General features: G+C 41.8%; 2 protein-coding genes and 1 long non-coding RNA gene across 4 annotated transcripts in view; 2 read left to right on the top strand and 1 right to left on the bottom strand.

Moving 5' to 3' along the window:
• The first annotated feature begins 1646 nt into the window (after positions 1-1646).
• Positions 1647-17455, top strand: dhtkd1 (dehydrogenase E1 and transketolase domain containing 1). Of its 2 annotated transcripts, XM_015005474.2 has the most exons (17): positions 1647-1959; positions 2990-3142; positions 4698-4909; positions 4998-5192; positions 5334-5603; positions 6023-6194; positions 6923-7121; positions 7689-8001; positions 8084-8168; positions 9709-9848; positions 9924-10074; positions 10145-10251; positions 11058-11222; positions 11311-11393; positions 12422-12588; positions 16501-16586; positions 16677-17455. In XM_015005474.2, the coding sequence occupies exons 1-17, from the start codon at positions 1785-1787 to the stop codon at positions 16842-16844; spliced, it is 2841 nt and encodes a 946-aa protein (XP_014860960.2). In that variant the 5' UTR covers positions 1647-1784; the 3' UTR covers positions 16845-17455. The 2 variants fall into 2 exon arrangements, with proteins under 2 accessions (XP_014860960.2, XP_087862579.1); XM_088006453.1 differs by lacking the exons at positions 4998-5192; positions 5334-5603 and having other exon boundaries at positions 1650-1959.
• Positions 13230-16339, bottom strand: LOC148158710 (uncharacterized). Its single transcript, XR_015763076.1, has 2 exons — positions 16256-16339; positions 13230-13366 (listed from the first exon to the last, which is right to left on the bottom strand). It is a non-coding gene; the product is annotated as an uncharacterized LOC148158710 (long non-coding RNA).
• A 3336-nt stretch (positions 17456-20791) lies between the features above and the next one.
• The window catches only part of camk1db (calcium/calmodulin-dependent protein kinase 1Db), a 32033-nt gene continuing 26042 nt past the window's right edge, over positions 20792-26782 (top strand). Inside the window, exon 1 of the mRNA XM_014974693.2 lies at positions 20792-21581. Coding sequence (XP_014830179.1) covers positions 21487-21581 — 95 coding nt within the window. The 5' untranslated portion in view covers positions 20792-21486. The remainder of the gene's footprint in view (positions 21582-26782) is intronic.

Raw genomic sequence — 26782 nt, 5'->3', positions numbered from 1 at the left:
GAGCAGAAATCCATTAAGAATAAAGTTTGTTTTTCAGTTCTTACCAATTTACCTTAGTCTTAACCTTAAACACACTTAGACCAGATTGACCAGAAATGCAGACGATGTTTCGACAGGATCACTAATGGTTACAGGTTTCATTTTCAAACTGGTCTTTGAAAGTGGAAGAAAGTTCGCTACAACCCACTTGGAAGATACAAAAAATCCACTGCTTGCTTCTGAAAAGTATCCTACTTCCTGAGCAAATTATTCAGCATTTTTGGGGATAATTGCATAACATGCAAGGAGATAAACGCTGGTTCTGTGGCATCACAGTCCCAAATGACGACCTAAGATGCCAAAGAGCCTCGCCCTTAAACCACAAACTTGTTTTACAACTTTGCAAAAAAAAAAAGAAAAATGTGGATGGACGACCTACTGCCGTATTACTGGTTACACTCCAACGTTTCAGTCCATCAACCCGTTTATCTAAACGTATTAAACAAGGTAAAATTTTAAAAGTACCAAAGCATTGCTGTGCAATAGCTCCACCCAGTGGTAATCAAATGAATCGAGTAATAAAGTAAAAATTGACATTTAAATCTGAATTTTGCACCATGACAAAAACCTGTGTTAAGTCTTGATATAACTTTTTATTTAATGTTGATTACAGTTTCTCAATCCATGTGAGAATTGGCTATTAAAAAGAGAAGGTTTTATAGGTGTCCAGGTCTGCTGGGTATTTAGAAAAGCAATATTCTGTTTTCAAACTGGGATCATGATTTTTATATATATATATATATGTATATATATATATATAACAGCTGTATTTTCCAGGTAAGGGCACATACATTTTTACATATGAGTGGAGTGTAGTATGAAAAGTAGGTCACTGATAAGTTTGTCCCTTGGTTGCACAACAGACCTATGTTGACTGCCTACATTAGCTTTGATGTAGGACAACTTTTCCTGCCAAAGTGTTTTTCTTAGTGGACAACCCATCTGAGAAACGATGACCTGGATTGGTTGTATGTAGTAAAACCCACTCTGGTCCCATGGTAGCTCATTAAAATCAGGCCCATTTAGTTCCCATCCAACCTGAGCAAAACCTTGAGGCCTACTGTTCAGTATTTTCTTATACCATAACCAGAAACAATATTTCATTTGGATTTTAAATTGCCAACACAGCAGTGCGCAATTTTTTTTTTAGCTTGGAAGGAAAATGACATGGATTTCCAGTAACTTCTAAGAGTAAATCTAAAATCTAAAAAGTTTGTCCTGTATTCAGACTCCCTGGTCATTACAGTTTTGTGTAAACTTATCTTGGCTCTGCAAAAGTAGGGCTTATGTTTTCGTGGTTGTATGAGAGAACACGAATCCAGATTGGACTGACCAGGACAACGTGGCCTGCAAAGTAGTTTGTCTTTAAGAAATTTAAATATACAACCAGGAGCGGAACATAACAGAGCAGTATTAAAATTTCAAGGGGCACCTGAACGCATCAGATGTACGTTAACTCACTTATTATGGTGGTCGCATCAAATATATGCGTCTTTTAATAAGCAGAAACACGACAATGTAAGGTTTGTTCTATATATAATCGTTTGTCCTGAATAATAAAATAAAATAAAAAATAAATATGGATTTAGAGACATGTTGTGAAACGTGTCCATACCTTTCGGCCAATCGGTTGCCGGTGCGGCATCTCCTCCCAGTACGACGGCATTATGGCCGCCGTCTTGTAGCCTTTCGGCTTGGGGAGAGCCTCTGTCACGCTGGGGGATTAAAGATTTACGACTCAAAACATGTCGGCCGTGTTTTTTCTGAAAAAGTCTCTGAGCAGACTCCCACCAAGTGCTGCTAGGCAGCTCTTCGCCTGCAGCTATTACACCGAGAGAGGAGTGTATGGATACCGACCGAAGCAGCTCGCCGGAGAGCACAACCAGTCACAGAGGGACCGCATCGCTGCACTGAACCAAGGTCGGTACGGGTTAAATTACAACTCGGAGAGCTGATAAGGATGTGGAGGGGATAAATGGAGGCTACAGTGGTGAAATGTGCGCTAATTATTTGTCTTTGTGTGATGTATTAATCTGAGCATCACCCACTTTAGCTAGCTTCTCGTGTGTTGTAGGCAGCTAGCTGCAGTGCACCTGTGTTTCTCAGGAAGAGTCGAGTTTCTTCTCCGGAGCAGAGGCGACACGAAAGGGGGACTAAGGGGACCATCTTCACCAGACAGAAGAATTATTTCATTTTTATTCTCCAGAAATTCAGTTCAAATATAAAAGCTGCATAGGTTCATTACGCACAGACTGATTGGAGAAGAAAAAGAGGAATGCTTATTTAGTAATATGGTGAAAAAATGTAAGGTGGGCTTCTTTTCACATGGATTACTGCATGAGTGCGGTGTGGACCAAACTGTGGTTTTGCTCAGGTGTTAACACTTCACTCCTCAACAGCAGCCTTCATCTAAGCTTGATCTGATGTTTATCATCTTCCTCTTTGCAATGCCTCAGATTGTTTATGGAGATTGTCAGTACAGTTCGCTCACCAGTCAGACACAGTGATACCACGGCCATTAAACTAAGTATGAGCATAACATAAACACTTCTATTAAAATAGATTTTTAGTGCAATCAAACTTTCAGGGAAAACAAATTTTAATTCATTCATGAATTCAAGCTTCATTGTGGTTGTCAAATTTTAGCAGAAATAAACACTTTAGATCTTTTTGTGTGTGTGTAATGAATTTGTAAGCTTTTTGAACTGAGTCACTGAAAAACTGAGAAGCATGCGCATGCGTCTTATTTTTCTGCATTTATGTAAGAGAGCAAATTACATTTATTTATTCATGCTAGATTCCATATTTGTATTTTATTATTACATTTTACGTTCAGCCATAGCAACTTTCTTTATAAACATCATTACATTCTGGTATATCCTCCACCCTGTCCAAACCTTTCTGGCTTCACCCGTGCTTACTGGCAGCATGTTTTTTGTTCTCGGCTCAGATCACGGACTCGCCCGCCTGGTGGAGGCGTACAGAACACATGGACACAAGGCCGCTAAAATTAACCCCCTACTACCTCAGCAGCCCGTTGTGGACCGTGTCCCGGAGATAGACATGCTGGCCGGTGCCGTCACGGGAACGCTCAACACCTCAGGTAAGTTTCATAGTCCGTGTACTTGTAGACAAATCAGAGTCCTGCCGTACACACATTCAGGAATATGTTATTTCAGACTCCGTAGCTGTTTGTGTCTTGCTTCACCTCTGAAAATCAAACGTTGGACTTTATGTAAATATTGAGGAAGAACCAGCGGTTGAATGACAGCGTTTGTCTTCACCGCCTGCATTAATGACAATCTTACTGTTTTTACTCTCAGCCAGGAGTTTCAGGCAGGATTTGATGTCCTGTCTTTAATGCCACATTTCTGTTTTCCCACCTTTTCCATCTACTTTGTAGATTCAGGAAGTTTCAGTGTTATCTAAGTGCTTGTGCTGAAAAGGATGGGTAAGCAAACACAAAAAGATTGAATCCCTGCACCTTAGGAAAGGATTAACTCTCCAACTCGTTCCAGAAAGTACCAGCCCGGACTTGCTTCACTTTTCTTTTTTTACTGCTACTTGTAGACAACAATTTCAGAAACGTTTAATAAAAAATACATTCTGAATTTTGTGTTAAGTTGATGAGCTTAATATAAAAGTCTTAATTTATTTTCAAATAAAGCCTTGGAAATATGTATTGTTCTATTTAGACACTATGTTTGACAAAGTCTTAGGTTCCTCTCTGACGAATTTGTTTAATCTTCAAGGTCTGCTTCGCTGCAATTTTACGTTGCGCAATAACGTCACAAGAAAACCCAGCCATTAAAACTTTTTATTTTTTCCATCCCATCCCTGTTCTTTGGGAGACGTACGTCTGTGTTGGGTGTGGTGGAGTTTTGTTGCTACAGATAAAAAAACATATTTGAAACTTCTTTCCCAAAGAGCCTATTGCTATGCTTTAAATTAAAGCATCAAACACAGAAAAAAAAATCTAAATTTCCATCGTAAACTCTTAGCTCTGACCTAAGTTACAACCAAATTAAAGAAAACGCAAGGTAAAATGTCATCAAAGGTCAAAATGCCATAACTCTATAAACTCTATAAGTACATATTTATTTATGTACCAAAATAAATAACAGAGACGTACATGAAATGTATTTTAAAATTATAAAATGCATTGTGGTTACATGTAGAAAATGCAATAAAAAAATTAGAACACATTATTTTAGCATTATAATTTATGTCATGTACAATGAGATTAAATGAGAAGCATGTGCAAATGCAGTTATTTCAATATTTATTTATCATATACAGCACATTGTGAAGTTATGATTAACAATATGACTTGGGGTGACTGTGGCTTAGTGGGTAGAGCAGCCATCTTGTAATCAGAAGGTCATTGGTTCAATTCAACTTCATGTCAATATGCCCTTGGGCACCTTAGCCCAACCCACATTTATACATACTGTGTAAATGGTTGAATGTGGTCAAAATGGCTGGAAAAACCATCATGTAAATTCAGTCAATTTCTATATAGAAATGAATGGAAGTTAGCTAAAAGCCAATTGAAACGCTGTTTTAAGCTTCTCAATCTTTAAGGTTTTGTTTCCCTTTTCTCTGTCTGTGTGCAGAGCTAGCCTCCAGGTAAACGTTGTGTGTTCTTCCTTGCTCAGGCCTGCGTCACTTTGGGAAGGCTCAGGCCTCGGCGGAGGAGGTCCAGACCTACCTGGAGCGGGTCTACTGCGGCCACCTATCCGTGGAGACCGGCCAGCTGAGCAGTCTGGAGGAGAGGGAGTGGTTCGCCGACCGCTTCGAGGAGCTCAAGAGGGAAGGCTTCTCTCCAGAGGAGAAGAAGCACCTGGCTAAGCTAATGCTGGAGTCCCAGGTAGGTCTGAGAGGAGGGGAGCAGGTATCGCCCGCATCCAGTCTGGTGGGGAAATAAAGAAATGTTTGGGGGGGTTTTCTGTGTGTAGGAGTTCGACCACTTCCTGGCCACTAAATTTGCTACTGTGAAGCGCTACGGAGGAGAGGGAGCAGAGAGCATGATGGGATTTTTCTATGAGCTCTTCCACCAGTCGGCCCACAGCGGCGTGACGGACGTCGTCATCGGGATGCCCCACAGAGGCCGCCTGAACCTCCTGACAGGCCTGCTGAAGTTCCCACCAGAGGTCAGAGAGTCGTGATTAAAGAAAACGTTGCTGCCATGGCAACGCTCAGATTGCTCAGCCACAACAAAGTCGCAGTCTGCTTCCGAGCTGGAAGCCGTCGTTGCGCTAACGCGGGTTGTTCTCGTTGCTGCCCCCCCGCAGCTCATGTTCCGTAAGATGCGCGGACTCAGCGAGTTCCCCGACTCCTCCCCCGCTATCGGCGACGTTCTCTCTCATCTCACCTCCTCTGTGGAGCTGGACATGGGAGCAGGGCGCCCTCTTCACGTCACGATGCTGCCCAACCCGTCTCACCTGGAGGCCATCAACCCGGTGGCCCAGGGCAAAACGAGAGCGAGGCAGCAGCTGAGGAAAGAGGGAGACTATTCGCCTGAGGAGGGCGCCTACCCTGGGGACCAGGTCATCTGTCTGCAGGTGCTTACAGTGTGCATTTAAGCGCAGACGGCTGAATATCTGCTGCTGATTAGTCCGATCCAAGTAGGAAAGTTAAAAATTCGTAGCTGGTAAAATCCTGCATCAAGATTTTAAGATGTTATTACAATTTGAAGAGGGTAACTTCTGTACTGTCTGGGAAAATTATTCTTCAGCTTGATGAAAATCTTCAAAACATTTCAGAACTAAAAAAAAAACTTTTTTCAATACTTTGGTAAAGATAATTTTCTACAGTAATAAAAGCAGAGTTTATTTTACATCTTCACTGTGGTTATGAACGCTAAAACGACTAAAGTATTTAATCACTTTAGCATACAGAAAGCTACAAAGACGTCCTCTTTGTAGCTTTCTGTACCGTTCAGTCTTCCTGGGAGTTCTTTAAATATTTGTTTTATCTCCAGGTTCACGGCGACGGGTCATTTACCGGCCAGGGAATCGTTCCAGAAACGCTGACCCTTTCAAACCTGCCTCACTACCGAGTGGGCGGCAGCATTCACCTCATAGTGAACAACCAAGTGGGTTACACCACTCCGTCAGACAGAGGGAGGTCCTCTCTGTACTGCAGCGACGTTGGTGAGTGAAACTCTCGCGCTGCGTCTGCAGAGCAAGTAGATGGTTCAAAATTAGGCCTGCAGCTAACAGTTTGTTTTAGTTATAGATTATTCTGACGATTAATTGAATAAAAAATACCATATTTTGTTGGGTTTTTTTTTTTGTTTTGTTTGAGGCTTTTTTTTTAAATAAAATATTACATTAAAATAGGCAAATAAATAAGTAATTTTAGTTACTTTTTGAATAAGAAAATAAAACTGTCTCGCCTAGGATGCGATAACGGCATTCCTTCAGTGAACGCTAGATCGTCGAAGAGAAGGACGCTTCAGGTGGTAGAAAACTAGCTCAGCTCTTTCTGCTTGATTTAACGTCAATACAGTGCAGGGCAGGTCTGTTGGTTTTTTTGGATTAATGGATTAATACCTTTTTTTCTTTCTTTTTTTTGCAACTCTTCTCCACTGGAAGAGTTCTGGGTGGAACAGATTTACAGACAAAGTGTTTTTTTTATTATCTTAAATTCAAAATGCTTATATTTTGTTTTTGTAAAATTTTACTTGTTATAATCTTAATTACTGCTCTGAGCATGTGGGTTTTTTTTAGTCTGTCTACTCAGTTAATGATTAATTTATTACTAAATTAGTTGATGATTATTTCCATAATCGATTCGTCACGATTAATCCGATTAATCGTTTCGGCCTTAATCAAAATAAAGCAAAAAAAAAAAATCCAGGTGTTTGTCTTTTCCGAAGGTAAGATGGTGAACTGCGCCGTGATTCATGTGAACGGCGACGATGCAGAGGACGTTCTGCGAGCCGCCAGGCTGGCTGTGGACTACCAGCGGCAGTTCAGGCGGGACGTCATCCTGGACCTGATCTGCTACCGTCAGTGGGGCCACAACGAGCTGGACGAGCCGTTCTTCACCAACCCGGCCATGTACAGGATCATCAGGTCGGTCCGCTTTTACCTCCTGGGTCAAAGGTTGAGTACGTCTGTCTGTCTCAATAAGACATAAATAAGTAATTTTTATTTTTTCGACAATTTCCAGTTGGACCATAAGAAATGCTCTCTTTATTTTTTATTGTTGTTGAAAAACCACCCAGAACAAAGTGGTTTCCACTCAAGTTTTTATTTTTTTAAGCTATACCTGTCATTTTGCCTGTTTTCTCTTTCCAGGCTGCATGGTTGATATTCCCTGACACATTTAGACTTTATAACACATTATAATTATTGCTGTTTCAGTCGTTTTGTTTGTCTATTTTGGACATTTAACATGTTTTCCAGCTCCAACATTAAATATTCTTTAGAATTTATTTATTTTTTGATCTTTGAGAGGGTGCACTTTTATTAACTCACCATTAATATTATTATATTAGTTGAAAGTTGGCCTCGAAATTAAAGGCAATACTTTCTGGGACGATTTATCGTCCACTGAAACCTGACAGACATTCGATTGAGATGAATTCTCCGTCTGGAAATCTCTTCTTCTTCTTCTTGCGTCTCTTTTCCTCCTCTCAGGTCGCGTCAGAGCGTCCCCGACTCCTACTCGGACCAGCTGATATCCGAGGGTCTGATGACGGAGGCAGAGCGAGCGGAGATCAAGTCCAGCTACTACGGCGCGCTCAACGACAAGCTGTCCGGCATGACCCTGTACAGCCCCCCGCCCACCAACCTGCAGGGCCGCTGGGGCGACCTGGTGGAGCCCCAGGCCAGAGTCACCACCTGGGACACGGGCGTCCCCGCCCAGCTGCTGCAGTTTGTCGGAGCGAAGTCCGTCGACATCCCCGAACAGATCTGCTTGCACAACCACCTCCTAAAGACCCACGTACAGGTACAGCAGTGGTCTCGGGCGGAGGCTCTCGTTCCGCCATCGCAGGCTGAGCGCTGTCGTCTTGTTTCCTTTCTGGACTCAGGCTCGGCTGCAGAAGTTGGAGGAGGGCGCCAGGCTGGACTGGTCGACGGCGGAGGCCCTGGCATTCGGCTCTCTGCTCTGCCAGGGTGTGTGTGCCTTTACAGCGTTTCCCTTCGAGTGTTTGTGTTTTGCTTACACTGCAAAAATCAAAATCTTACCAATTATTTTTGTCTAATTCCCATTAATTCTCAGTACAGGGGTCTGCAACCTGCGGCTCTGGAGCCACAAGTGACTCTTTGGACCTTCCACAGTGGCTCTTAATACCTACGACTGAAAATGATATACAGTGAACCCTCGCTATGATGCTGTTATAGTGAGGATTTGTTTGTGCAGTTTGTTTTCACAGTGCATTGTGTTCTGCGTCCTGATTGGCTAAACAGTCTCTGCGCTTCTTCTCTACCAATAACGTTACGGTATTTTAAATATACGTAATCCAGCTTGGCCATTCAGGAGATGGAAACTGAAACTCTGAATGCCTGCTGGAAACAACTGAGGCAGCGCAAAACCCGACCAGAGGCTCGCTTGACGAGATCCATCACTCTGATACAGCTGTGAATCTCGCAAAGCAGCTTGGAGGAGACGTCTTTAATGACATGACTCCGGATCACATTAAGGCCCGATTGATGAACACGCACAACCGCTGATCTGAAAACGGGTTTTGTTCTTTGGTTTCAATATTATTTACAATAATTTATAATAATTGTAAAAAATAGAGGTAATTACTTGATGGATTTCGGAACGCAACCCCCACGAAAAATGAGGGTTTTAAACTATTACTATTAAGCATTGATTTAAGAATAAATTGTACTGTTTACTGAGTGAAATCCTCCAACCACTAAAATCTGATGCGACTCCATTTTTGTTTACATTTTGTGAAGAAGGAAGTTGTACTCATTTTACAGTTTTTTTCTTTTAATAATTTAATTTAATTTCCACAACAGAATGATGCTAAAATTATCAACATTTTTACATCTAATTTTATTGTCATTAGGTAGAAAACAATGTGCTTTTTTTTTTTTTTTTTTTTTTTAACCAATATTACCATCGGAATCTCTTTTTGCAAAAAAAAATTTTTTTGTGTGTTTTTTTTAGTATATTAAAACCAAAAAATAGAAATAAAATGGAGGTTCTTTAAAAATAACAAATTTGCTATAGTAGATATGTGTCAAAAATTTAAAATTGTCTTTTATCAACTGTTCATGTAACACTTGTGGCTCTAAGTGGGTTTTATTTAGCCGGATTTGGGGCAAAAATGGCTCTTTGAATGGTGAAGGTTGCAGACCCCTGCCTTAGTACGATTGAAATAAGAGAAAACTAACTTTACAGCAACTTCTCATTTGCAGGTCAATAATTCTTGAATGTAAATTTAAAAAGTTTTTTTTTTTTACTCATACTAAGACATATTTCTTGTTTTAAATGAAAAACTCAGCCAGTGGAAATATTACTTTCTGTATCTATATTCAAGAATCATCAACTTAAAACACACTTGCATGTCTTGCTGAAAAGTTACATTTAAGTTACTTTTGTCTTAATTTAAGTGTGCTGATATATTTGCAGTATGAACGAGACAAACTACTTGCTAATATTTTCTCTTCGGTGTAAAATATTGATTTGTAAATGTCGCAGGCTTTCACATCCGAATAAGCGGCCAGGACGTCGGACGAGGCACGTTCAGCCAGCGACACGCCATGCTGGTGTGTCAGGATACCAACGACACCTACGTTCCTCTGAACCACATCAGCCCGCAGCAGACGGGATTCCTCGAGGTAGAAAAGAAAAAAAAATTGGCGACGAGTCAGGACGTGTCGGTGCTTTGGGAAAACAATCTTGTTTTTGTTCAGGTGTGCAACAGCCCGCTGTCGGAGGAGGCGGTGCTCGGGTTCGAGTACGGCATGAGCATCGCCCAGCCCAGGCTGCTGCCCATCTGGGAGGCGCAGTTCGGGGATTTCTTCAACGGGGCTCAGATCATCTTCGATACTTTCATCTCAGCAGGTCGGCCTCGGTTAGATTCCTCCCGCTAAGGCGGAGCGAAGCAGGGCTGATTCAGCCGTTTGGTTTGCAGGTGAGGCCAAGTGGCTGCTCCAGTGCGGGATGGTGATCCTGCTGCCTCACGGCTACGACGGAGCCGGACCCGAACACTCGTCCTGCCGCATGGAGCGCTTCCTCCAGGTGAGGCTCCGCGTTCGCTTCACGCTTTTAAACGCAGACACTTAAACCCACGTTTTACAGATTTGTAGTTGTGTTTTACGAAATTGTGCTGAATCGAAATTAGCAGAATCATAGAAGTGAATTCAATTTCCAGTTATTTCTGTCTTTTCTCTCTTTCTTCAAAAACTGGATGACTAAAGTTTTCAGTCTGGTGCTTTGGTCTCAACTGTCCCTTATTTTGAAGCATAGTTTTGCTGACAGAGACTTCATCATTCATTTTATTCGTGGTTTCTTTTGTTTTGTTGATTTATTTTGGGTAGAATTAGAATGTAATGTTACCATATGACTTGAAAATGGTCCTAAAACAACAATGTAATCTTTTATCGCCTTCCACTGTGTGCTAACTGCAGCTGCGTTTTTAGCTTAGCATTAAACAAAAACAGATCATCGATGGTTCGCAGTTCAAACGGTAAATTAATTCAACAGCTTTGGACCAGATGCAGCAATTGAACAGTGACCCCACTGTTTTTGGTAAATTGCTAAAAAATCAAAATAATGCCAGTCATTCTTGTGATCAATGTATTCAAATGTATCAGTGTAAAGGAGATGCAGCCAAGATATTACACTCTTCAGGGTTATTATATAAGATATCCTCCAGAGATTAGGTTGTGGTAGCTCAGATGTGGTTTCAGGTCAGAGATGAGTCTGTTTCCGCTTTATTCTGTGCCAAATTTGAGAAATTCTGACTTAAAACATCAGTGGCTTTTTCATTTCCTGTCAACTTTTGGAAGGAAATCAGGCTTGGCTCGTTTGCTTCCCTCCTTCAGATGTGCGACAGTAAAGAAGAGGGTGTGGACGGCGACACCGTCAACATGGCGGTGGTCAACCCAACCACTCCGGCCCAGTACTTCCACCTCCTCAGGAGGCAGATGATCCGAAACTTCCGCAAACCTCTCATTGTGGTCGGGCCCAAAACACTGCTCAGGTTTTCTGTAAGAGGAAGCTTTTCTTTTTTAGCGTTGCTTCTTTTTTCCTTCAGTATTTCCATGAGAAGTAATCAAAGATGTTTGTCTATTCCAGGGAGCGGTGTCCAGTCTGAGCGAACTGGCACCGGGAACGTCCTTCAGGCCGGTGCTGGGGGATGCTTCTGTCTCCGCAGAAAGGTGCACACCACCCGACCTTTATCTGGGAAAGCCGAGTATTTCATTTTGTGGCTAAGTTTGGATCTTAACTTTTAGGTTTTGTCACGACTTAAGTCTCCTTAGATGCTTATCTCGGCTCTGAAATTTCTAAAAGATTGCCAACATTTCCAAATTCAGAATATCAGATGATAGACGGATGTTGAAATCTCAAAAAGATGATGTAGAGAAACCTTCCAGTGTTCCTCTGAATGTCGGCGGCAAGTTTATCTATGTAGCACTTTGAAAAACAGGTTGAAACGGCAACAAACTGCTGCGGAAAAATATAAAATGAGAATAGAATAAAATGGCGAAAAGAAAAGAACTGCGAATGAGTCTCGCTGAAGTCTTGCTCTCTCTCGCTTTGTCACAGCCGGAATAATTCAGAAGAAACAAGCGTTTCTTTAAGAAACATCTTACATCTCTTTGCTTCCTCTGATTTAATTTTTCTCACTTCGGTGAAGCTCACATTGTGTCTCTTCCAGATGTAGGGAGAGTTTTTCTAACTAGCACTTATTGGTGATGCATTCACTGATGGAGAGAAATCAGATTTTTCAGTCATCGGTCAGAACAGAACAAGCTGAACTCGGATATCTGTATTCGTCAAGGTTACTTGAAACGGGTTTAAAAACATTTTACCATATTTCCAGATTTTTAGTATATCGGAGATCCTAAACTGCCTTTTAAAGTTTTAAAAAAATCTAAAAATTGCAAGTTGAGGATGAAATCATTTCCTGTCTATCTGTATATAACAAAAAATGTTTTTTATATTTCCCTTTTTCAAGAAACATACATACTTTTAATGTACCCAAGTTTGTCTACCACAACTTAGACCAGCTGTAAAGTTGTTTATGCCTGATTCTGACTGTGGTTTTAAGGAATAAGTAACAGAAATATCAATATTGCACTGAAGAAATCTTGAAACTTAAAACATGAACCGTTTTTCCAAGAGCTCTATCCTCTTTTCTGTCCTCTTTCGTTGCACTGAAAAATATCTGATTAATTCTCATTAGCGTCCAGAAGGTGGTGCTGTGCTCCGGAAAGCATTACTACGCCCTGCTGAAGCAGAGAGAGACGTCAGCAGCCGGCCAGAACACGGCGCTGATCCGTGTGGAGGAGCTGTGTCCGTTTCCTGTCGAGCCTCTGCAGCAGGAGCTCAGAAAGTATCCAAACGCTAAAGGTAGAGAGAGCCCCGGCACGCTGACACACGCACACACACATGTTTGTTTTGCTATCTTTGTGGGGACTTTCCATTGACTTCCATTCATTTCTACAGCCTAAACCTAACCTTTACCCTTTTCCTAACCCTAACCATCACATACCTAACCCTAACCCTAACCAAAACTCAATTCATGCCTTAGCCCTAACTCTGACCCCTGACCCAAAAACAGGGTTTCCCCTCGTGGGGACCAGGCTCCGGTCCCCACAAGGAGCGATTGGTCCCCACAACGTAGTATATGTCAGGAAAATTGTCCCCACAAGGTATTACAAACAAACGCGCACACACACACACACACCCACACACACACACACACACACACTTGATTCTTCTTTATCTTCACATGAGTGCGAGTCAAGTTGGACCATATTTTTGATTTACTGAGCAACTAAACACTGAACATTCACAAGTTCCTTTTTCCAAATCTCAATCATATGGAGTACTTTCCTCTACTCTCTTCAGTTTTGTTTTGCATTCTTGATTCATTGTTTTGAAGCAGTGTGTCACGTATTAAACGGTACATTTTGTGAGCGTAGTTCTGCCTTGGAGAGCTTCCCGTTCAGCATCAGCTTACCTTTTTTTTCTTTTTTTTCCAAAGTCTCTTTGTGTTCGGGGTTCCTCTTTTGAAAAAGCACACCTGTCCCGTGTTTTGCATGCAGCGTTTTTATTTTTCTAGGAATTCGCCTCTGCAGCGGCAGGAAGTGCTGCCCTATCCACGGCGACACAAGGGAGACTCGCTCTGCCAAGCGAAATAAATGAAAAGTCGTTAACATTTTTAATCAAGGTAATAAAAAGCGTGTTTAATTTTCTATTTGCCGTGGAGCCTTTTCCAAACAAGAGCTTTCTAGTTGACAGCCTGAGTGGAGTCGAGTACTCTACGAGAGACCACTTCCTCTTTAAGGAGGTGGCTGTGAGCGGCTTTGGGGAAGTGGAAAACAGAAATCAAAATCAGCCAATCCTTTTTCTAAATGCTCTAATCAGAGTCTGATGATGTGTCTCGTTTTTACTCCAGACCAGGCTGTTGGAGCAGGACACGGTTGGACTCATTTTCCTCTTAGCTGGAGGATCACTGGGTGGCTTTTTCACACAGGTCCCATAAAGTGTTTTGTAATATTCCTGAATTACACAAGGCCCTAATTTTACACCCTGTAGTCTGACGAGAAACATTTTTATGGCATGAAAGAGGAAATTTGTGCAACTCTTCACATGACAGTTCAAAGCATAATTTAGGAAAATTCTTCTTAAAACAGCATGAAGAATTAAAGTTGACAATTGTTTAATGTCCTAAAATCTGATCCAGGTTGAAAAATAACATTTTTATTTGACAATCTTTTTTTTTTTTTATCTGAAACTTATCCATTTTCGATGTGCAAAAGCAGGTAAAGAACATAAAATGATAGCTTGACCGTCAAGTTTATTTGTTCAGCTAAACACATAATTATGAAACAAAGTGTGACACTTTGTCAAATGCCGTCATCAAGGAGAAATATAAACTCTGACATGTAACATAGATATCAACTGTATCTATTAGCGCCATGCATTATTTAGGAGTTTAAATGTTTGAGATGATAAAATCGCATTTGACGTAACTAAACCAGGCAGGTGCACATTTGGTCTGGTCGGCTGCATAAACTCTGCACATTAACACGCGCAGGCAGAGCGTTAATCAATCAATTCTGGGCCCAGGCTTTGACTTTTCTGTCGTCTCATTAGCAGCATCTGATGCTCGAGCATCGCTCTGCGCGTCTGTGTCCGACCAGTAAATCTCCAAAGCGTTTGCTTATCGTCTCCTGGCGTGAAATACGGACAGAACTTGGACTCTCTCTCTGTCTCTAAAGGAGTTTTATCGTCCAGGTGAAACGGTTTTTGCTTCATGAATGTTTAAAGTGCAACACATACATCACACAAACACACACACACTCAGAGTGGAGGAGTGAACAAAGATGGTGTCTTTGTTAAAAAGGGTTAGGAAGTCAAACAGACTAAATAATAAGACATTTTTTTTATTGCTGTCTGCATTATTAAATATGTCGACTTGAGTCCAATTTGCTTTTAAGAAAGTTTCAACATTTGTTTCTGGATGTCATTTTATGGTCACATGCTTAGAAAGAAAAACTTTTCTTTTTTTTGGTATATTTTTTTTTTCTGGTAGAGTTAACGCAGTTAAATAATTACTGTGCAGAAAGTGTTTCTCCAAGTCGACGTTTTGTGGAGTATATAACAAAATCTGAGCATAATTGAAACGATGTCAGAAAGCTATTTAATATTGAGATGTTGAGGAATTAATTTCAATTTGAAATAAATCCCAAAAACTGTAATTTCAAGGTAATTTACCTAAAAGCGGGCTGGGCCAGTTTCAATCGCAGTTCAAGAGTCTTTTCCAAACACCGTATTTCATTAATTAAGTCCAATAAGATCCTGTGAAAATTCAGTGAAAACACAGATTTTGTCTGATTACTAGGATTAATTAAAACTAAGGCGGGGGCTTGTTTTCCATCCCCGATTCACACGCCGATCCGGTTTGAACAGCATTACATGCTCTTACATCAGCAGAAGGAAGCGTTCCTGTTTCTCGTCTCACTTAAATTCACACTGTTGTCTGCAGTCGAGCTGGTGCTCTGACTCAAGACTCTGCAGTCGGGTTGTTGGATCTTCCGCTGCACACGCACCACATCTGCGGCGCACCCTCACACCCGCCACGACAGCAAAGCAAAACTAGAACCTCTTCCTTCTCTCTGCGGCTGCACAGGTGCTTTAACTGGAAGCCTGTAAGTTATGAGCAGCAGCCTTGACATTTCAAGGTAAAGTGTCCTCCAGTTTATCTCAGTCGGACTACGTTGCTGTAATTCACATCTCAGGAGTTTGGCATCGTGTTGTTAAACGGCACCGACCTGCTGAGAATGCTGCAGTTTTACTATGAAAACATCCGACTCTACAAATTACAGTTCAGTGTGTCCCAGAAGTCAGCATGTGGAAGAGTTAAGACTTGTGGATTTTTTTTATTTTTATTTTTTTTTAAACGTATATTCTGCTGCTTTTTTATGTGAAGACAGATAAAAAAAATTCTTGTAAAAAAAAATAGCATTTGACGTGTGTATTTCTAAAAAATAAATTTCCTAATATCTTCCAGTATGTCGCCATAAATATGAGGAAAAGTTGATAAACCTTCTCAAGAGTGCCTGCGTCCTTAACGAGTCTTAAAAAGTCTTAAAATCATGAAGCTGGATTAAATGCCTTAAAATGTCTAATATTAGCTTAATTTAATTTGACCTTAAATCCATTAATCACAGGTCTGTTGTGTTTAATCTTGTATCTATAGTTTTTTTTTTTTTTTTTTTTAATCGCAGAACTTTTCTGTAAGGCAAAAGTTTGAGTCGCACGCGCAGATCTTCATTGCGTTCTGTGATAAAAAAACGCGATAAAGGCGATTGAGGCTATTGCTAACTAGCTGCTAATGTGACCTTGCTAGCTTTTTTTTGACGCTGTCATGGCAAAATTATTACCAGTTGACTGGCGAACATTTATTTTTTCCACTGGCTCACTTCTGTTGCCAAAACTAAAGTATTTTTCAGTGTTAAATTTCAATTTAATCCAAGGCAGCATTAAAAAGGTCTTAAATGTGACTCACTGAAACCTGCAGACACCCTGTTACAGCGCTGCATTCACAGAGCTCTTCTTCTTTCCGCTGTCAAAGTGATTGTGAGCAAACATTTTCTTTTGAAACCAAACCTTGAAACTGCTGGTTTCACTTCAGCTCTCTGAGGCATTGTTCCCAGAAAACGCCGAAGTCATGCAGCTTGATTTTAAAAAGAGAAGCGGCAGCAGAAATTCACCGTGAGAAAATGAAATTGTTTCCTCTTCTCCTCCTCCCAGAGTTTATTTGGAGTCAGGAGGAACCTCAAAACATGGGCCCCTGGTCTTTCGTGGCACCTCGGTTCGAGAAGCAGCTGGCCTGCAAGGTAAACTAGCGCGCAGCAGCTTTTAATGCCAACATCTCGCCGTTTTCACTAACGACTCATTCTCGTCGTCTCGGACTCTCTGCACATCAGCTCCGGTTGGTGAGTCGCCCCGCTCTTCCCGCCCCCGCCGTCGGCATCGGGACCCTTCATCACCAGCAGCAGGAGGCCATCCTCACAGCCACGTTTTCATTAAGCGAAGCTCGAAACCAAACGAAGCAGAACCCGGGCAGCAGTTCTACACTACAGGCTCAGCGGTGATAATGCAATCAACGAATGTCTTTAAGAGAATAATGTTTAAAATTTGAGTCGTTGTAGTTTAGAGGGTTAATTTTAATGTTTTGAAAGCATTGTCTTAAATCTTCTCACATTTTACGCCAGGTTTTTTTTTTGTGTGTGTGTGTTTGAAGTTAGATTTGTCTGAATAAAGGCCTTAGAGATCATGTTTACATGATGATTGTAGTCCACCTCACTCTTCTGCTTTTTTTTATGATTGCAGGGATGCATTTACATAAATAAAACCTCTACAGGTTCCCTTCTTCAAGAATCCAAACCCCTCTGGTCATGTCACTCACAAACGCCTGCAGGAGGCGTCCATGTTTGTGCTGCTGAATGCAGAAAGCATCAGTTTAAGTTGTTAGACGTACAGCATTAATCTTGAAGTGTGGCGTGGTGCAAAACGAACGTAGCTCAGAAAGAGATGAAGCGTTTTCTGATTAAATAATGAAAACTGTTGCAGTTGTAATTCTGTACGTAGAAGATGTTCTGAGATGATTTCATCCTTGTTTACACGAAGGCTGTAACTGAAAAAATACTGACATCATGAAATGTAAATACAGCAAAACTTTTTAAATAAATCTATTTTCATGTTTTGTTTTGTTTTTTTTGGTCGTGTTTCTTTAAATTCAACTGAGATTCAAGAGTGAAAATAAGAGTTCACTGCTTTGAAATTGTTTTCCCTTCACAATAAAATACCTTGGAAATATATTCTCACACACACGCAGCATAACGGTGCCACCTCCATGTCTCACCATTGGCAAAGGAAATGTCAGATTTCTACCACTGACGTAGTTTTTTGCTTATACAGTGAAGCCCAAAATTACTCATACTCCTTGCAAATTTCAATTTATATTTAATTCCTGTCTGATAGGGTAAGAGTTAATCATTTTTACAAAGACAATACAATGGAGCAGAAAAGAACGTTTTACATTTTCTCAAAAAAATTGGCTTTTTGAATATTGTTCCTATCCTTTCTCAATAATTCAAAAATCTTTATGATTCCACCTGGTTAATGAGCTCCAGGTCTTTAATTCCAAAATGCAGGATCCTCCTTTCAGATTCAATTCAGGACTCTGGACACGCAAACGATATTTTAGTAAGATGAAACATCTTGGTTGATAAAATCAGAAATTTTACTTTAAATGTAATTCTGCCAGGAGCATGAATAATTTCGAGCTTACCTGTATATAAATGTGTTTAATTTTGTCCAGAGCGCCTCCTGTCACATGTTTGTCCCTACATGGCTGCTCTGGTGTCTTGGTAGGTTTCTATTTTCAGAGGATGACCAACTCTCTACGACATGTCCAAAGCTTGGCTTATTGTTTTGTAGCTAATCTCTATTTTAAACTTCCCCCACGTCTGAGTTTCTTGCTCTTCGGGGCTCTGTTCTTGTTTTTCTCACTAATGCTCTTGAACTTTAATTCATATTAAAAGAGGTTTCTTGGACTGCCTTCTTTAGCTTCTGCAATTTTGCTAAAAATAAGAAATATTTCCATCAGGAAGTCCACCAAGTAGTAAAGAGCCGTGAATTTTGATTTAAACAAAAAAGTAAAAGGACTATACTTCCCCTATTTTAGCTTCTCTTTATTGGTTCTCTATTAGACACAGAACATAACTTAAAAGGGCATTATTATTTGATTTCCAGGCACAATCGAGTAATTATGCTACCTTCAGTTGTTATAAAACGCTTGTTTATGACTTAAAATAAATTTGATGTTGTAATTGAACTATATTTTTATACATTATATTATTATTTATATTATTTTAAGAAATGAAAATCACATTTTCTTTTTGTTTTGCAATGATGCTCTGCTTTGTGTTGCTATTTAACATTAAAAAAAATAACCTTTTCAGGTCATAAGGTGAAAAAGTTCAAAGTTGATGAACTGGTAATCTGTACGTGTCATTTTTGAAGAAACAACAAATCCACGGCTGCAGTGACGCCGTTCAAACTCCTCTAGCTGCTCCTACTCATGCAGGATATTCTTAGTGTCGGTTTCAGACTTTGAAACTGCAGCCTTATACTCTTAGTTTAAATGAAAAAGCTGAAACAATCAGCATCTTTGTGGGTCTGAACTGAGTTTATTACCCAACAGACGAGGGGAAACGAACACCAACGTTTAGCCCAACATCGCCTCTCAAATCAGAGCAACAATGAGTCCTGAAAGTGTTTTATTTTTTATTTTTTCAAAAGAGTGTTGATTTTTTCCGTTTCTTCCGGTGCTTGAAGAAATGAATCAGGTGAGTTCAGCACTACTCTGCTTTTTTTTCCCCCTGATTGTCCAGATTGGTGTTTTATTTTTTTTTTATGCACAGGAAATAAAAAGATGTTTGGTGGGGAACAAGTGAGGAGTGAGGATTAGGTTGTCAGAAAATATGTTGCGTTTGATATTATTGATAAGCTGGGATCATAATGTCCCTCGTGGTCCAGATTCTCGGGAAAATAAATGAAACTTGATTCAATTTAGTCAAATACTGTATGGAGCATGAAAGTAAACCACTTCAAAATATTATAGTCTGCCCTTGAAAATGAACATTTTTATGTGTTTCTGTAACAAACTGATGTTCAGTTGCTGCGGTTTTTAATGGTGTGAATATTTCTATTTACGTTTTTAGTTGGTGCTGCTGCTCTTTCAATGCGCCGGTTTTGCTCCATTGTTCACTATTTGCCTTGCATAACTTCAAAGTGGGCAATAATTCGTAATAACTACAGATGATTTCCTGTCTCGTGATTTTTGAAAAGCTTTGATCTTATTCTAATTTGTCTTAAGGAGCTTTAACAATAATTTAATGATTATTTTTTCCAGCCTTCCTGCTGTGAGCTGCCATTATTTACATCGACTAAGAGCGGAGGTGACGTCGGAACGGTAAAAATAAAGACCCATTCATTAAAATACAACATTACTATTTCAGTGGAACACATTGTACAGGTTAATCACACACACATGGATGTTTGAAAGGCTTTGTTTCTCTTAGATATTGTCGAATTTACTCCGATACCTCCGACGCATCGCATTTGTTTAGTCAAAAGTGACTTCTTACCAACTGGCATTTAATGACGCAAAGACCATATTTGAATTGACCTCAGCATATGTTATTGAACCTGTTTGTGCTTTTAATGACCTGAAAACGTGTTGGAAAAGGATTGTTGTAGTGCCGGTGGTTTCTGCCTGTATTGGACACTGTGCCTTTCTGCCAACATCGGTTCAGTGCAGGAGGAAAATCGACCTCTGTCTGATATGCAAACTGTTCTACCATAAACTAATCCCTCAGACGCAAACGCGTCCGTGTCCCTAAAACTTCTCTTGTGTCGTCGTCCTAAAACCAGCGTGTTTTAACATCGACACAAAACAGGACGTGATATGCAGTGGAAGGTAAATTAAAATAATTTGGTATCAGAGTAAATCAAGCTGCTCTGCATCAGAGGTTTGTTGGAGAGGATCATCAGTCAGCAGGACAAATAGCCGCCTGCTGCATTTCCATTGACTGTATAAATGCTCAATTTGATATTTCAAAAAGAAATTCACTTAGTGGAAACACATCAACTCCTAAAAAGCTCATGTTTTTTGAAAAATTTGGGTTTTTGCGCACATAATAGAAACACAGCTACTAACTCCTTGCACAATATGTGTAAATACTATACATCAGAGTACTCAGAGCTGGACCCTCTGCGTTGTAATCCATAATTAGACAAATGTAATTACTATGGCACACACCAGAGCCGCACTGCAGCTTCACCCTGTCACTAGTGAGTCAATTAAAGGCTGTAAATGTGATTGTTGAGGCACCAAAGGTCAATAAAATGACAGAAATTCAAAAAAGGGTGTCTGAGGCGGGGTTGCGGGGGGCGGGGGGGAGGGGGGCAATGGTGAATTGCTGCCCCCGGACCTCAGTGTCTCCTTGTTACACCCCTGCTGCTGAATCTGAAACTAAATTCAAATGAGGAGGAGCGTTTATTTTTGAGCATGGAGACAGCTGCTGAAACGCGGGGTGGACTTTCCACCTTGCTCGGCGGGGTTTGGTGCAGTGCGAACCGTGTCAGATAGTACGGCGGGAACCTCCCTCTCCTCCTATCGCGACTCGACGGCCCAGCAGCGGCTCCAGCGTCGGCCGGCCGGGCTGCCGTCCTCCGACCTCCCGCTCCCAGCATCGCCGCTCCGCCACTGACTGGTCCCCGCCCCGGCAGCGGCAGGAAGAGGCGGAGGAGGAGGAGGAGGAGGGGGGAGAGCCTGCATGTGTTTCCCCGTTCGGTGATGTGATCAGCGGGGAGGCTCTGGCTCAGGATCCGCTACGTCAGACAGATTAGTCAAATAACCTCTCGGGGTAGGACGTACCTCCTCCTCCTCCCCCCCAACCCACCCACCTCGGGCTTGCCTCGCTTGCTTGCATGCGTGAGACAGGCAGCGCTGACGGATAGCCAGAAAGCTGGGAGAAATAACAAAAAGTGCACCACTTTTCTTTTTCTTTTTTTTTTTTTCTTTTTTTTGCTGTGTGAGACGAGTGCGGTTGATCCTCCGCCGGCAGCGTCTCCCCATCTCTCCCGTCTCCACCATCCTCCCTCCTCCTCTGATCCGCTGATCCTCTGCTCTCCTCTCCTCTCCTCTCCCATCAAGCCCGGTGCGAAATGGCGAAAGAAAACGGCGAGTCCAGCGACGGGTCTTGGAAAAAGGACGTAGATGACATCAAGAACATCTTTGACTTCAAGGAAGTCCTCGGAACGTGAGTACAGGCGACGATCACAAAAGTTTGCAGACAGAAGAAGAAGAAGAAGAAAAAAAAACCCTGCCACATTGTGGCGTTTGAACGGAAACGAGAGAGCAGAGTCGTTGCGCTGACAGACAGCTGTTGAATATCGCCTTTTAAACTTCTCCTTGCTCTCGTACAGATCGTCTCCAAACGCCCCATCGGCTCGTTTCTCATTCATAAGACGTGCTGCGTTACGGTGGGAAAGCGCCGCTTTATTGCGTCTTTTCATTCAGAAATAATGATAATAATAATAATCAAACAAACAAACTGCAGCAGCTTGTTGTTGGGGATCGTCCACCCAAGACTGAATCCAGGGGCTTTTGTAGCTGGCAGCCATTTATTTAACTGTGCTCGCTTTTGCAGAGCGGCGCCTATTTGCATACACAAAACTAGCAAATGATAGCGACATGCATGCAGTCATCTGCAGGGACTTTGGTGCTCTGTCACTTTCTCTCCTCTTCAGGAAGGAGGGGTCGGTGGAGGGTGCAGGTCTGAGTTGAGAAGCGTTCATGTTTGGCTCCATGGTTTCCTGACCTTCTCACTGACTCAGGGCCGTCAACTTTTCCTTATGTTGTCACATTCCAATCACGGACTAAAAAAAGCATTTTATTGGGAGTATATGTGCACAGAGCAACGGGAAATATGTAAGTACAGCTCTGGGAAAAAAAATTATTAAGAGACCACTTCAGTGAACCCCGTTGAAAACCTCGTGGTTATTCCAGCAAATGTTGATTTCTGAACTCTTCCTGAGTTAAAACAGTAGTGTTGTTGTTTCTAAATGATTGTGAACTTGTTTGAGGTCTGAAAGAAGCTTCAAGAAGATCAAAGGTGCAACTTTATACTTTCTGAGATGATAAAGTCTCACCGAGAGCAGACACATAATAGAGGCGCCTCTGTTATAGATGTGGACGAAGGCACTAGACTGACAATGATGACGCTGCACATCAACCTTGACCTCAATACTCCTAATGGAGAAAGACGGTGGTGGCGGTATCATCCTGCGGGGATGCTTCTCATCATCGGAAACAGGAAAGCAGTGCAGAGCTGATGGAGCTACAGTGAAGCCAGAAATCATCCAACTTCCTGGTAGATTTGACCTTAAAGGGATCTCTTAATTTTTGTCTCTTCTGGCTAAAAGTCATATCAAGATTCCCGGTGGGAGTCCTGACTTTAATCTGTTGGATTATCTGTGGCGGATGTAACGATGAAGGTGACGGCAAACAGGCCTTCCAACCTTAAAGACTTTGAGCTCATCACCAAAGTTAAATAGTGAAAGTAGCAGGGAAAAAAGAAAAAAGCTATTCAGCAATTATAGGAACGATTTGATTGTTGGAATGCCAATATTTACAGTGATTATTGAGAAGTAAATTTTTTAAATTCTGCTCTCATGTTGGTCTGTCGCATTAAAACCTCAATTAAATTCACTAAAGTCTGTGGTTGTGGTGTGACCAAAAGGGAACAAGTTCAGTGGGTGTGAGTACTTTTCTGAGCAAGACACTGTACAGCTGTAAACAGTTATGAGAACCGAGGGCCCCTTTAGATCAAGTTTTTTTTTTCTTTTTTGTCTCTCGAAGCACAGAGCAGTCAAATTCCAGAGTTTATTTTTGTCTGCAGCGAGCACAGCCTGGTTTTATCTTTTTAAAATCAGTAACGTAACACAGACCCTACCAGAGTTCCTCTGAAGCCCAACTCAGACCGGCGATGGTTTAAGGTGCTAACACACATTTTATGTCGTATTTCTGTGACCCATTTTGTCCCTGAAGACACATCCGTCCAGCTCATGGCTCATGTCTGAGATTTATTGCAGAGGAAGAGAGCTCCCTATGGGAATTGGCCTGTTTTTTTTTTCCCCTTTCGTTTTGGCCACAAAAACTGGCTGTAAAGCATCACAGAAATGCCCTGCATGCTGACAGCTGAACCACTGTTAAGAAACGAGAAAATACACTCGTCCCTCTTAGTTTTCTGCCTCCTTTTGGCTTTTCTAAGCAACAGCGCCGAGCATGTGCCGCAGTTTTTTTTTTGTTTTTTTTTTAGGGAGCAACAGCAGCCGCATCGCAAAATCCTCATCCAGATGGCTGATTCACAAAGTCAGACTCCACGCTCCAGCTGTCTGACGGAGCGGTCAGTCGCTCCTACCTGCAGGGCGGCTCTGATTTCCCCCGGGCTTTCACCTAATGTGTGTGAGGAGTGTGTGACTAACGCAAGCCGAATCGCAGGCCAGGTGGAAAGAAACGCCCACCGAACACCCAGGTCACGTCTTCTCGTTTGCTTGGCGCCTGGCTCGCGCTGCGGCCCAGTTGTTCCCGGGTCTTAATCAGAGAGAGGCTTGTCGCCTCACAGCGGGGCTCACAACAGGACACCTGGGTTAGTAAAGCCCAGCAAGGCCTGCAGCTTTGCCCGAGGATTAAAAACGGAAGAGGAAGGCCTGCTGGCCAAAGGGGGAGACAGATTATCTTCTTCCTCTCCTTCCTCTCCTTGCTCCACTTAGGTTGGGGTAAATATGTAGGGCAAAGCGTGGTTAGCGTTGTGCTCTTCGCTAAAGCCTGTGATGTAATTTAATTTTTTTTTTTTTCTACATGAAATTAAGATGAAGGGCAAACCTGACCATCATCTTCATCAGACTGTCACTATCTGAGTTTCCATTAAACTCAGCTAGAATTGCACAAATTGAAATTATGAGAATAAATTTGCTTAATGGAAACACTCGGATTTAAAAACAAGTTAAAAGCCGGATGTTACTACTGGCGAAAACCACGAAGAAAGACAAGAGGAAGTAGTCTTCTTCCTGGTTCGTGGTTCCACAATAGCTCTCTTAGCATCACACTCTTCATCAAAAGTTGTGTGTTATTTGAAAGCGTTGAGTCCATTGATCTTCTGTAAAATCCCAGATTACAATTTTCCCAAAACGCTGCATATAGAGCAGCCTTTGTGCTCCAATGCCTGAACAGGACACCTCCTCTGAAGGCTGATAGATAATGAGCGCTAGCGCCACGAGTATAAGTGTTTACATCAGTTGCCGCCATATTTAGTAGTGACTTATTGCTGTAAGCACTTCTTCACATGTGATTTTAATTGCGTTTCTTATTATTTAATGGAAACATCGCAATTGCCAAATTGTATTTTTTCGACATCAGCAGACTACACAGAAAGCCGCGTCTTCAGTCGGAAGCCTCTTCAAATGCGTTGTGATACGGACCGCTACAGGAGATCTTTCCGCCGTTCACCGTCCACAGCAATTCTTTAAGTAAATGAGCTACAACATTTAATTTCCCTTTGGGATCAATAAAGTATCTTTGAGTTTGGAGGACTGCGAAATGAGCTGCTCGTTTTGCAAAAGGGGAGCCCGATCCCGATCAGCCGAGTGCTGCTGCTGCATGTGCGTATTTGCGCACCGATTAGATATTGATGGCGGTCGAACAGGAAGCCAGGGTGGGGAGGAGGGGGGGGACCGTGCCATGACTGCTTTGGCTGCTCTTCTCCCATGTGTGTCTTGCTGTAGCGTTAATGAGCTCTCCGTCACTGAATCTAGGCCCTGTCTTGCCTTGGAGCTAATTCCAGCCCCTTAAGCTGCTGATGCTCTGAGGAGGCAAGTTAAGTAAACCATCCACGAGCACGTTCACAGATCCCCAGTGGGCAAAGTGTTGTGAAGCCGACGCTCCAGCCACGGCTGCCTCTGCAGGCCAGAGATCTTAAGAGCATCGCTCCAGGTATCGATTGGAATCTGGAGGCTTTGTCTTCTGCGATTAGCTTCCACGAGTAAGAAAGAGTCAGGAAATAACAGAGTAAATATTTTATTGATTGGGAAAAAAAATAAAACAAAACTGTCCAGCATTGAAAATGAAACTCCTCTTGCAGGTGCATCTTTTCTTTGTGTCATCCACAAAGCTTTTTTTTTTTAAGTTAAAATCAGAAAATTGTGTGAAATCCTCAATTTTTTCAAACCGAGTATGAAGCGTCCCTGGGGGATACGAGTGGACGCGCAGTCATTATGACACCTTATGTCGGAAATGACTGTATTTCAGGTGCAAAATGAGCAAAACAGCAAAGGATGAACACTTCGAACAGTTTTGTTGCTGCAAATACTACAGTAAAGTAAAACCTTGATTTACTTTATGATCTGAAATCATTCTGCCCTTTCAAGTGAAACATTTGCTGTGTTGTTTGTGGTTAACCCCACACCATGCTTCACTGTGGAGGAAGGCCCTTTTTTATGTAAATCTCCACATCTTATTCCCACAACCTTGGAGGACACCCCTGGAAAAAAAGACAAAACCCAAACCACTTTGTTCATTTCGACACATTTTGGACTTTGTCTTCATCTTTTCACATTCTTTCAGCGCATTGCCAAAGCTGTCTAGACTTCAGAGCGAGTTGGTACCGATCCAACAGTGAAACGTTCTGCTCTTCTTGGGAGCTGAACACCGGTGTCGTCATCTCGGAACGCCGTTCCTGCAAGGAATAAACAAATCCAGTCAATAGATTTTCATCATAAGTAGGATTTTAAACTCCTCGTTGTATTTTCTGCTAACCTCACATTTTGGTTTTTAGGCATCTAATGCCGTAGAACCTGTTTACTGAACGTACGCACAAGTCCTAACACCCCCGCGGTATTTTCGTTTTTTTAACATCGGACGACCTTTTAGGGTAAATACCTGGAGCCCTTTTTGTGCTGTTTGTATCTTTGCAAACCTGAACTGTTTCTGCAGTCTCCTTGTTTTTTGCTTGTTCTGTCGTTTGGTGCAGCCCCATAAGTGGACTGATTTAAACACTATAAACTTGTCGAAGTGTCTATCAGATCTCGGCAGCTGAACAGCTAACCACCACTTTAGAGTCTCATAATCTCATTTGTTGTGAAGCTCTTTATCTCGCCTTTCTGTCAATGCAATGAGCGGTTCTCTCTCTCTGGACGTGTAGTTTGCTCTTCCGCACACAGAAATCTGACCTCTTCCCTCTCCGCTGCTGTTTCCTGATAAAAATGAGGAACTGGGAAAAACTCCTCTTGAGAAAACCCGATTTGTTTTGTTTTCATTGACCCGCTCTTCCTTTGTCGGCGCCAGTTATTCAGATTTTCATATTGCTTGGCAACTGCTTACAGTGGCTCAGGATTTCTGGTTGATTGGTGAAGGTTGTACACACCAGAGCTGTGAAATCTAGGTTCACTGGAAGACAATGAA

This window comes from Poecilia mexicana, unplaced genomic scaffold (genome assembly GCF_051168715.1).
Source record: "Poecilia mexicana isolate PSO_F unplaced genomic scaffold, ASM5116871v1 scaffold_6, whole genome shotgun sequence".
In the NCBI taxonomy this organism is placed as follows: Eukaryota; Metazoa; Chordata; class Actinopteri; order Cyprinodontiformes; family Poeciliidae; genus Poecilia; species Poecilia mexicana.
The sequence above is the reverse complement of the archived record's forward strand: the minus strand, read 5'-3'. Positions and strand labels throughout refer to the sequence as shown.